Source organism: Sinocyclocheilus rhinocerous, unplaced genomic scaffold, assembly GCF_001515625.1.
Source record: "Sinocyclocheilus rhinocerous isolate Xijiao unplaced genomic scaffold, SAMN03320098_v1.1 scaffold1294, whole genome shotgun sequence".
NCBI lineage: Eukaryota > Metazoa > Chordata > Actinopteri > Cypriniformes > Cyprinidae > Sinocyclocheilus > Sinocyclocheilus rhinocerous.
Genome location: NW_015656157.1, coordinates 2,769,962 through 2,782,946, shown reverse-complemented (window position 1 = coordinate 2,782,946; position 12,985 = coordinate 2,769,962). Strand labels below are relative to the sequence as shown.

At 34.6% G+C, this 12,985-nt stretch overlaps 1 protein-coding gene across 1 annotated transcript in view; it reads left to right on the top strand.

The window, feature by feature from the left end:
• The first annotated feature begins 3,842 nt into the window (after window positions 1-3,842).
• The window catches only part of LOC107719669 (myocyte-specific enhancer factor 2B-like), a 13,366-nt gene continuing 4,223 nt past the window's right edge, over window positions 3,843-12,985 (top strand). The window contains exons 1-5 of the mRNA XM_016527154.1: window positions 3,843-3,952; window positions 8,195-8,276; window positions 9,004-9,207; window positions 10,623-10,745; window positions 10,827-11,007. Coding sequence (XP_016382640.1) covers window positions 8,223-8,276; window positions 9,004-9,207; window positions 10,623-10,745; window positions 10,827-11,007 — 562 coding nt within the window. The 5' untranslated portion in view covers window positions 3,843-3,952; window positions 8,195-8,222. The remainder of the gene's footprint in view (window positions 3,953-8,194; window positions 8,277-9,003; window positions 9,208-10,622; window positions 10,746-10,826; window positions 11,008-12,985) is intronic.

Sequence of the window (12,985 nt, the reverse complement as noted above, 5' to 3'; positions counted from 1 at the left end):
AAACGTTATCAACGCTGTCAAAAACAGTAGCATTTAACACTACTGCACACAGATCTGTAGAACAAGTAGGTTACAGAATGAAATGAAATACGCAAAAACTAGCCATGAAGAAGTCTATGCTATGTCATTCAGTATAGTTACATTTTCACAAATCATGCTATAAACTTTAATAAGAGCACTAGACAAAGTTATTGTAGTTATGTATTGTTGCAATAAACTGATCAAATTATCCACCCTTAAATATTGTAAAGTATTTACAAATTTTGATGCAATCAATAGGGTATGGTTTCAAAATAATCATTCCTCCGAAACAAAAAAGAGAAAACATCTTTCACAAACATCTACATGTCTGTCTCCTTTAAAGTGTTTATAGTGTATATAATGAGTTGTATTTGTAGGGGTTATTATAGCACAATTCTTTTACACCCCCCCCTCACTAATTTTCAAAGCCTGGGTACGGCCATGTATATGTTATATGCATCATATTTAAGCTTATTTACATAAAGGTGAAACATTTCTTGTTACCTTAACCCTGAATGTGCAGGTGGGTTTTTTTTTGTTTTGTGTTTTTTTGCTCAGAATGGGCTGATGGGAACGCAAGGTCTGCCGCTGTGCTGAACGCGATAAGCCTGACACTAAAAAAAACATCGCCTGAAAAATCGCCTAAACATGAACGCTGACCAGAGAGGCTATTTCTGATTCCGAGAGACTCACCACATGTACAAAAACTTCAGGCCACTGATGTTGTCAAAAGCAGAAGTGAGAAGTTTCAGGGAAAAAAATAAATAATTTGACACTTGACACTTTCCAGAGTTTGCATTATTTGATATGAGACCCAGTTATGTAGAGTAGTAATTATATTAATCGCTATAAAATTATTATACACATAAAGGTTCCAGGTAGAACCTGAAAAAGTATTTAGGCTACACTCTTAAAAATAAAGGTGCCAAAAGGGAAGAACCATTTTGGGTTCCTCAAAGAATCTTTCAGTGAACATTTCTTAAAATAACAGTATTTTTCTTAGTATGAAGAACATTTTAATAATCTAAAGAATCTTTTTTGACTATAAAGAACCTTTTGTGTAATGATGGATGTTAACGGTTTCTATAATGGAACTATCAATGCCAAAGAATCTTTATCTTTAAAGAATCTTTATTTAAGAGGAGAACATTTTAAAGTTCCACAAAAAAACGTATTCATTAGTTTTATGCATATAATGATGCTTTGAAGAACTGAGAAATTAATATAGTGATATGACAGTCTTAAAATTATGATTCTGTATCTAACTTTCTCACCTATTGCATTTCATAATCAGAAAGAGCTTTTTTTGGACATTTGAGTTCAGTTACAGAAGCTTCTAGTATTACATTGAATTACATAAAATAACAATAAAGACTTAATAGCCAGACTTTTAATTATTAAAATAAATTAAATTAAATAAAAAAAAACTAACCCTCTCTAACCTTAAAATAATTCTTTATTTTCTTCCGAAATTATATGGAATATTCAGAATGCCTTTTAAGGCAAGACACTACACTCTTAAAAATAAAGGTGCTTCACGATGCCATAGAAGAACCTTTTTGTCTAAATGGTTCCATAAAGAACCTTTAACATCTGAAGAACCTTTCTGTTTCACAAAAGGTTCTTTGTGTCGAAAGAAGGTTCTTCAGATTATAAAAAGGTAAGAAAGAGATGGTTCTTTAAAGAACCTTTGACTAAATGGTTCTTTGCGGAACCAAAAATGGTTCTTCTATGGCATCGCTTGAAGAACCTTTTGAAGCACCTTTATTTTTAAGAGTGTATAGGCAAAATTTGTCAATTTGGGATTTTGGGTTTTGCTTTGGTATTTTCTGATTTATGGAGTGATAATAAGAGATATCTAAGAAAACCTTTAGTATGTCAACAAAATGAAACAAGAATTTTGAACCTGTCTTTATATAGTGCCTAGTTTTCTCTTCTGGAAATGTATGCAAGTGCATATTCAATTACAAAATTCCTCATTTGCCTCATTTAAATGTAACATTTCTGAATACTTGTAGTACAAAACAGTTGTCTTAATGTACTGTGATTAATCATCTGGGGTGATCTGTTAGTTAAAAGTTAAATTTTTACCCTTGAGCAAGGCACCGAACCCCCAACTGCTCCCCGGGCGCTGCAGCAAAAATGGCTGCCCACTGCTCCGGGTGTGTGTTCACTGCTGTGTGTGTGTTCACTGCTGTGTGGATAAATGCAGAGCACTAATTCCTAGAATGGGTCACCATACTTGGCCACATCACGTCACTTTTTTCACTTTTTTTTCACCTGTGGTGTCTTGCCTTAAAATCAATGTTTATGTTTGTTCCTTCCGGACTGGAGGGAATCTGAACACACTGAGCTTCCTGCAGGAGAGATGCCGAGGGACTCTCAGGTGCATGACACAAAGTTGCTGATTCTTGCATCAGATGACATGCAGATTAAACTCTCAGAGGGGAACTAAAGCCACTGTGTGAGTGAGAGATATTGTTAACCTCTTTACAGCAAGTGAAGTAGATTTCTCTTGTGCATCTCATTGTCACTTTTTTACGGGAAGAAGTCTGTGGGTTCATAAGACTCTGCTAAGATAAATTACAAAAATAGAAACTAGCTAAAATGGCCTCTGTTGAGATGAATGAAGTTCTGTGCCGTGTTTGAAATTGTGAATGTGTTATTAGTTTTATAGTGATTTGAATACATATTTTGAGGTGGTTACATGTTGTAAAAAATAATGATAGTGAATAGAAAAAAGTAAGATATCTTATAGAATAAGATATGTATTTAGAATTTTATGCATTTTGTTCATGCAAATCTGTAATAAAGAAATTATTTTTTTTACGATGAAAACCTATTTTTACTATACTGTATATTTTAACAGTTTACATTTATTTATTTCCCCTTGAAATATGAAGCACATTTGACAGTCCGAAAATTAGGGGTCTGTATACTCCAGTGGATAAAGATTTATAAGAATAATAGAGACTACAAGTTTCATAACTTTTTCCTGACGTTTCTACATATACATTTATTTCTGCCTTTCTATCTAATAATCTTTTTTTAATAAACGTTATTATAAAGTTTTGCTCTGAGACTCTAGCTTTGGACCTTAAAGGTTGAAACTCCTGCCAGCACATAACAAAGTTCTTATATGTTATTATGTTACATTGTAATTAAACAAAATAATACATTTAATAATAATAATAAATTAATTAATGAATTAATAAATGCCTTTCTAACTCAGAATATTAAGGCTTTTTCAGTTCAGTTTCTTCAGTTCATCCTGGATTAATATTGTCGTGTCTCTGTTGCGTAATTAATTTTAATAGGTGACTCAAACTGGTTTAATAACTTCATCACGGTAATATTCAGCGTTTAATGTGCTTAACATAAAAAGGACAATGTTCTTAATCTTTCTCTTTTCGCTATTTCACTTCAACTACTTCATTAAACTATAACCCTTGTACGCTAAATAATTAAGTGTGTATTTAAAGTATCTGAGGAGATTTTTTTATTCAGGGAATGACAGATAGTAAAAGTAATGGCGTCTTTTGCAGCCAATAAAACTCGACACAGGCGGGAGCAAAACTCTAAAGTAGGCGCTGCTGCTGATGGTGTGAATAGGCGGAAATGATTGGCGTCTCTTTCAGCCAATGGGAACGCCTCAGGGGCGTGGCATTTTCTGCCTGATGCTGCTGCTATAGGAACAGCTGGAGTTGATTGGCGTCGTTTTCAGCCAATGGAAACGCTGAGGGGGCGTGGAGTTCTCCGAGTGATGCTGCTACAGTATGAACAGCTGGAGATGCGCTGATGTCAAAAGCGCCATACGATCACCAGGTGATGTGAACTCAACCAACTCGTCCATTCAGCTGATTCATCTTCTTTTGCAGACTGGTGATACTGTTCTTAACGACTCAACCGACTGGTTATTTGTCAAAACCAGGTAAGATCTTTTTTTTTTTTTTTTTTTTGAAGTATAAAACTGTTTAAGTGTTTAGCTATAAAGTATAGTTAAATTAAATGACACATGATCAGTGTAGCCTTAACATGTTAAGTAAATGAATATTAAAATCAAATGAGATGTGACCTCTTGATGGTTAAGGATTTGGGCAGCATTTAGTCTTGCACGGGTGACCATGGTAGAGGAGATATTCTTTCAACTTTTCTTTTGATATTCTTCAACTATATATAGTAGATCTATATATAATATTACTTAATTAATTATAATATAGTATTTGTATAAATATACATACATACATACATGTATAATACATACACAAAAAAATAAAATATAAATGGGTATTGCAAAAAGTATCATAGCTCTATATATAATATAATATAATATATTAATTTTATATATTCATATATAATATATTTTGATACACACACACACATAATATTTTATATATATATATATATACACATACAATAAATAAAATACACATATAATGGGTATTGCACAATAATATCATAGCTCTATCTACATATTAAAATAATATTGTATTCATTCTAATAATGTATTAATAGTAGTGATAAGAGTATTCATTATTTTGCCATTTATAAATACAAATATTATATTACAATTAATAATATTTATACATAATAATAATAATGAAATATAAATACATTTTGCTAAATAATATAATAGTTCAATAAATATATACAATTGAAGCATAGAAGATTAGGCCTTTCGTTCGTTCACTAGTTCTAATCAAGCCACCATCAATGTGTTACCTTGAGAACGTGAGAAACGAATGCAGAACGCATTATTTATTACACAAAGTGTTGTTAGCACTTTGTTTCTCAACAGATTTACAGGTTTAGTGCAGATATACAGTTTCCGTGTTATTTCAAAATGATTATACCAGGGATACCCAATTATATTTATTGAGTTTGCTAATTCTTTATTTATTTATTGTCCAAATCCACTTATATTGCATTCCAAATGTACATTTGTTCAATATACGCACTCCCCGAATCAATCCCAGCTTTGCAGTTGCATGCTTTGCCACAGTTTACAGAGGTCAACTAAAGGGTGAAATCCACCACAAAACACATATCTGTAATCTAACGGACGTTCTTACACCAGGATGTAAATTTAAGCCCCAGGGACCATGTTGCATTTTGCAAAATGCAGAACCCATGCGTATTTAGAAATTTATCTACCTGATGTGCATTTACTGCACCATAAACAAACGATAATGTTGTGCCATAATCATTTCGAAAGCATATGCTTTTGCTTCTTGAGCTTCTTAGACCGTTTGCTCTTGTCATTTGGTATGCAAATACAAATCTTACTTGCTATTTTTGGCGCACACAGGTTTCTCATCCCACCGACACACGCACATAGCAACCATTAGCTTCAGCCACCAACAGCTGAACTGTCTGTACTCTACAGGTGCCAGTTGCATATGGTTTTGAAACAGTTTGGACGGCTATTACCAATAATTATTTGCTCTAGTGTTCTAAAGCTCATTTATTTTCATTCCCCTGCCCAAACAGCTTTGACTAGTCTCGACAAAGGTGTTTGTTGTTGGACCTCTGATGGCTTTGCCCCCATGAGGGACCCAGCAATTAGTCCCTCCGGCCCCAGAGCGAGTGCTGCTCTGCAGGAGCCCGTCAGCGTACCATTGCCACTGTTTGTGTGTATTCTTTTCCACTGTCTGGCCTCTGGGAAAATCTCACAGGAAGCTGAATGTACACTGAGGGCAGACAGGATCCAGAGGTGCAATAGTTGCATTATTGCATACTACATCTTTTTTTTGCTGTATGCATTAGCTAGTTTAAAGGAAGTAAGTTGAGTAGCATCATTTTTGAACATTTTATCACTATTTAATTGTGTGCAAGCTATTTAAATTTGTAAAATAAATGTGTTTTCTTTTTTCTCTAAATAATTTCTTTTGGCATAAATAGCATTGCTGAAACCCAAGTACTGGATTTTGGACAAAAGTTGCCTCTGTTAAAATATTGAGATGGAATGTATTCAAATATACTATAAAAAAAAAAAATATATATATATATATTCTATATCTGTACTTTTTCCATGAATGATTCAATGAATGATTTGATTCATAGAAAAATATTATATTTTTAGAAAAAAGTAAGTGTGAAGGTCCACCTCTCGACCTAACCGTCAGTGGGGCATAAGTAGATTTATGAAAATGCACAAATGAGATTATACGAATTTGTGAGCAATTCGCCCAAACTTAAAATAGCTTCAAATTGCTATAAGAGTGTGTTTTTTCTGTGGAAAAACTGGGTCTTTCATTTGCTCGCTAGTTCTAATCACGCCACAATCAATATGTTACCAATGAGATCACACAAATTCGTCAAAACGTAAAATAGTTATGAATTGTCCAGTGTGTTGGACAGGATGTTTCTGTCTGTGGTTGTGTCTACTATAGTATCAAAAATCAGTTTGTTGATTATTCTCCCAAAACCTGAGTTAAAGCTCAAAACAACATCAAAACATTGTAATGATGATGCTTATAGTCGCATTGGTTTGCGAGCAAAAGCATTCACAAATTTGAGGAACATTAAACTTAGCCCGACACATTGTTTGGTGATAGCAATCTTGTCACAAATGCTTCTCACTTCCTCACATTACATTTATATCTCATGATCAACTGCCCAACAGTGATGCAGGCCACCTGTCAAGCCTTTTAGGTGTGTGTGTGTGTGTACGGAGAATATCATACTGATATTCTCTTTATATGGTTATAATGGCACAAAACAAGGATTCCTCCACTTGTCCGTCTGTGCCAAGGGGTGGGTGTGAGGGCAATGGGCACTCATGGATCGTGGGAACAGCATCACTCTCTCCGTAAACCACTGGCTTTAAGATTTTAAAAATAGACGAGGTTACACATGCCTAATATGAGAGAGAAAAAAAGCATAGCTTAAGTCCCGGGGCTTTTACATGAGTCGTTAGCCACTATGCTAACAGCAGGGGTAGATCTGAAAGACATTTCCCAGTGGGATTGATACCAAATACGTTAGCAAAGCCAAATTTATGATTGTATTTCACTGATTTATAGCCCTATGTGAAGTTGTAAAGTCAAATGAAGCTACAAGCTTAGCGTACATACTAGAGGTCTTGATTTTTTGCTATGTCCAATGGATTGTGGTTCTTATCGACATCAACTGAGTGTCATTCTTGTTTAGAAACATGAAGATATTTTCTACTTCGGGTTTTTTGCTTTTTATGTCAGCTGCTAGAATCTCAATGTAGTTAAATGCAGCTAACAGCTTAGCAGATTCTAGCTACAATGCTGTAACTTACAAAAATGTTAGCTACTGGTAATTTAGCTTTAAAAATAGTCATTCTAGTGTGACTTCACTATCAAATGTGCATGAAAATAGCAAAGCAGATGTGCTGAGTGGAGAATTGTAATGTTATTTGAGAACAGATTAAAACAAAGTGTTAGCTTTAGCCACTAGCATTTGACCAGCCTCCTTCTAGATCTGTGAAATGCATCACTCCTGTTCTCCAACTGGTTAAAACTTTTCAGTTTCCACTGACTGATGACCCTCAACCTGGAAACTTTACATAACAAAACCCCCAAAATCAACTGTTGGTGTTCATTTCGCTCATGGGAGAACAGGGGGTGGATAGGAACTTTCCCTTCATCGTATCACACTATTATTTTAAGTGCGGTTGTAATGCTAAAGCTAACTTTACTCTACCTTTAAATGGAGATGACATATTTTTAACCCATGCCCTGTGTTTGTGTTGGGATAACCCAGACTGTGGGGGTGTTAGCCTGTGCGCCCGGGCTAACTTTACTCCTAGCTGATCCTCTGGAGGGTATAAGTACACAAACTTACCATAATTCGTGGTTGGGAAGTTGGGCTGGTAATTGGTATTGGCTGAACACATCACCCATGAGTAGTTCTCAATATATTTGCAAAAGCAATCCATATACTGATGTTACTGCAGCAAAATGAGTGCCAATGAATTGTGAACTGTTGTGCACATGGATATATTTCTTTATTGTATTATTATATTATATTATATTTAAATATTTTGTTATTTATTGTATTATTCTTATTTTATATTATGCTGTTACTTTCTGTAAATTATTAATGTAAACTTTTGTTTACATTTTGTTTAAAAATGTAAAAAAAAACGCCACACTTTCTGCTAATAAATTAAATTTTTCATTCTGTCTTTCAGCTGATTTAGGGAAAACCCGCTCCGAACACAAAGCATCATGGGGCGGAAGAAAATACAGATCTCTCGGATTCTTGACCAGCGGAATAGACAGGTTTGTACTTGTTTCATTTCATATGCTGCTTAAATTCAACATGAAATGACATCAGAAAAATTTTTGTTTCTATAATATGACATTTTTTTGTGTGTCAAACTGAATATTTGATAGGAAATAATGTAGGGCGAGTTTGATTTCAACAATTAGGATATGATTGGTGGATGTTATCCTGTTTTATTACCAGTGATTTTTTTTTTTTGATTCCACCCACAATTAAAAGTTGTTTTGGAGACTGAAAAAATTATACAATTTTGATTATCATTTTTTAAATTCTAAAACATTAGGATTTTTTCCCCAGTTGTACCGAACATTTTTGCATAATAAAACCATAAATAATGTTTCTATTAATTTTGATTTCATGTTGTATGTTAATCTATATATCTATAGCCTATCTCCGTATTTATTTGACGAAAAAAAATGGGGCTTTCTTTCTTTTCAGACCATTAGGACTAAATTATGTAAGGTTTTCACACCTTTGCCATTCTCACACGGAAATCAATGGTAGACGGTAGCTTTTGCTCTACATCAGAATGTGATATTTTAATCCAGGGCAAAAGATCTTAAGGTGTGAAACATGGGCTTTGCTATGAGGCGAAGAAGACATATGTCCAAAAAAAGACTTTAAAAGAAAACAGCGTGAGATGTCAAACCATGATAGCTTAGTTTGTAGCATCTATCAGAAGTTTCTGTAACAATAGTCCTGTGGTTTGTTCTCTTCTTCAAGGTGACATTTACCAAGCGCAAATTTGGTCTGATGAAAAAGGCCTACGAGCTGAGCGTGTTGTGCGATTGCGAGATTGCTCTCATCATCTTCAACAGCACTAACCGTCTTTTCCAGTATGCCAGCACCGATATGGACAAAGTGCTGTTAAAGTACACCGAATACAGTGAGCCTCACGAGAGCCGTACAAACACTGACATACTGGAGGTACATGCCAAAACTCTCCCTTCTGAAATGTGTTAATTATTAGCATCACCAAATCAGATGAGCTACCACTATGCTTTTACTGTGCTTGATATAATTGAAACATAACCAAACAAAGTCCCACAACTAGTTTGTAATTGCAAATGAAGCAGGAGAAGATTTGGACATCAATTAGATCAATTAGACATCAATTTGGACATCAATTAGATATGCCTGTATATTTGGAAGTACAGGACAAAAAAAACAAAAAACAGACCATTAATGAAAATGATTTATTTAGCATCATTTTCTCATTTAATAATTATAAAGAAATATAATAATAATATATAGTACCATTCAAACGTTTGGGATCAGTAAGATTTTATTTGAAAGAAATAGTTTTGCGTTTTGCATTAAATTGACCAAAAGTGACACCAAAGACATTTAAAATGCCACAAGTTTTTTTCCCCCAAAATAAATGCTGTTCTTCTGAACTTTCTATTCATCAAAGAGTCCTAAAAAAATTAGCACAATTTACACAAAAATATTAAGCAGCACAACTGTTTTCAACATTGATAATAAAAAAATTGTTTCTTGAGCATCATATCAGCATATTATAATTCTTGAAGGATCATGTGACACTGAAGACTGGAGTAATGATGCTGAAAATTCAGCTTAGCATCACAGGAATAAATTGCATTTTATAATATAATAACATAGAAAACACATATTTAAAATTATAATAATATTTCACAATATTACTATTTTTACTGTATTTTTGATCAAATAAATGCAGCCCTAGGTGAGCATAATAGACTTCTTTCTCTCTTTATATATTTTTTCTCATTAGAAGAGCTGAGTATCATGTCATATTGAGCTGTGGTTTTTTCCCCCAAAATAAATGCTGTTCTTCTGAACTTTCTATTCATCAAAGAGTCCTAAAAAAATTAGCACAATTTACACAAAAATATTAAGCAGCACAACTGTTTTCAACATTGATAATAAAAAAATTGTTTCTTGAGCATCATATCAGCATATTATAATTCTTGAAGGATCATGTGACACTGAAGACTGGAGTAATGATGCTGAAAATTCAGCTTAGCATCACAGGAATAAATTGCATTTTATAATATAATAACATAGAAAACACATATTTAAAATTATAATAATATTTCACAATATTACTATTTTTACTGTATTTTTGATCAAATAAATGCAGCCCTAGGTGAGCATAATAGACTTCTTTCTCTCTTTATATATTTTTTCTCATTAGAAGAGCTGAGTATCATGTCATATTGAGCTGTGGTGCTCATATGAGAGATGGAGGTTCAAATTTAGCCAAAGTCATGTCCTGGTCCAATTTTCTCTCCTTCACCCCAATGTCATACCATTCTCTCTTTTCTCCTCTTTTCCATCCTCTTACTCTCTGAGCACTCCAGACTTTGAGAAGGAAAGGATTGGGGTTGGATAGTTCGGAGCTTAATCAGGAAGACAGCGTGACAACGGGAACGGAGAAATATCACGATGGCATGGACCTCTCCATCGCTCGCCAGCGCTATTATGTTAGTAGAATCAAAAATGAACCACACACATATGATTATCTGAAACACATGTCTAAAGTAATGCTGTAAATCCAATTACAGGCTCCTTCGCTCCTGCCTTCAGAAGTGATGGGTGCAAGTACCGAAAACGGCTACAGCAGCTCCTCCAATCCAAACCTAGGTTCCCATCGGACTCCGTCCTACAAACCTTTGTGTAACAGGCTGGGCTCAACCGGTTCTGTCAGCTCCAACTCCCATCCAGCTCTCATGGGACCGCATGCAGGTAAGATCCATATTGTTTCCAAATATTTGTAAACATGACTAGACTTATCCTTCAGTATTAAAAAGGGCTATAGTTAAAGCTATACTATGTGTGTAATAGTATGTAACATCTAGTGGTTGAAGCATAAAACTGCAAGTTATTTGAGGAGGAACGTTGTTATGATAATTACGTGAGTTGTTATTCGTCTCCATGGATGAATCTTATGGCTTATCAGTGCGAATGTGAATAGCGACATGAAAACTTTTAACAATAAAGAAATACGGATATCCGAAAAATATTTCTTATGAGCAAGTAAATAGCTTATACACTGTTGTTGTTTTGACTCGTTGAAATCAGTTGTTTTAAAATAACGTTTAAAGTTTGGCAACTCAACCATCAGACATAACGATTGCTATTCATATCAGATAAAGGTGCAAACTATGCACCTTATTTTTAACGTAAAAGCGGACACGGGCATTTGTAACTTGAATGTGCAAGGCTTCCGGTGTCATTCTATTCCAGTTATTTATATCTTTACAAAACAGCGGATTTTGCTGCTTGATATTGCAAACTGTTATTTTGTATCGTAGTATTTAATGTATTGTGGTAATTGTAAACAAACTAGGATGTAGGTCAAAGTTTTACCGTATACTGCACATTGTTATTCTTCTAGTCATTTACCTAATGAATCAGAAGTCTCGCACATTCACAGAAAATAGCCTACTTCAGCATTACAAAATAAGATGGCAAAACTATTTATAGGCAAGTGGAACTGGTTTTGAAATTAAACATTATATTGTGAACCTAGTCAATGCACAGCAGATGTGATGCTATGCAAATTATGTTGATTCATGATTTATTATGGGTACTGTCGCTTTCCCTTTTTGCTTGCAAACTCTTTTCAGTATGCGGTTTAGTTGTTGTGGCTTCAAACTAATTCCACTGTGAATAAAAATATGAAGGGCTGATGGGGCCAAATGTCTTTAAACGGAATGTGTGAAATTTGACCGTGTCTACATGCACTGTTCGTCCACGTTAACGCGGCATTCTGGCCGTGTTAAGGCGTCAGTTTTTGCCGTGTTTCTTTAGTATGTGTAAAGACGAACAATTTTACCATGTTAAGCAAACTAATTTGAACATATCTCTCAACGCGCACATTCTGGCTGTGTTCGAACATGTAGCCTAATACTTTTTAAAGTAGATTTACCTCTCGATTTATCCCTCATGAGCAAATATAACGTGTGATGTTTGCATACAAGCATACCAGTGTACCATTACAACATCTTCCATGAATAAACATGAAGTCTGATGTTTGTAAACATATTTACCAATATACCCACGCATCACATAAGCAAATAGAGTCTAAAACACAGCAATTTCATTGGCTGCTGTGCACGTTGTCATGTTAATGTGGCCAAACAGTGCATTTTGACTAGGTCAAATTTAATGCGTTCCGTTCAAAGACTTTTGACCCCGTCCACCTTCCATATACCAATCGCCTGACCTACTTGCCTTTATTTACTGATATGACATAAACACGCACAGACTAATGATGAAAGTACGCCGTTTCCTGGGAAATCCTTCCTGACAACTCTAAAATAGCAATAATTATTATAGGCCATATTGGTTTGGGGTAAGACAAAAACATGTACTTTATGATGTAGTTAATTATGAATTATTAAAGCTGGCCCTGTATCGATATTGTGGCACGTGTGCAGCAGTGGACCGCGCTTAATTTGAATACAAGAACAGTGTTTAAAATTGAGCAGAAAAGTGCTAAAAAAGAATGAATAGAGCATAATATATAGGCTATAACAAGGTTTAATCTGGCCGCAGAGGAACACAACTGGGTTGCCTGATATAAAGAGACGTAATCCCCGAAACAGAGCTTCACGCTTGCTCAATACGGAAATATCTGCTAAATGTGTTACTTATCTTTGTCAACCTGGCAACCATGTGCACGCTCGGTCTTTTCTCTGTGGATAAACTTTAGAAACAA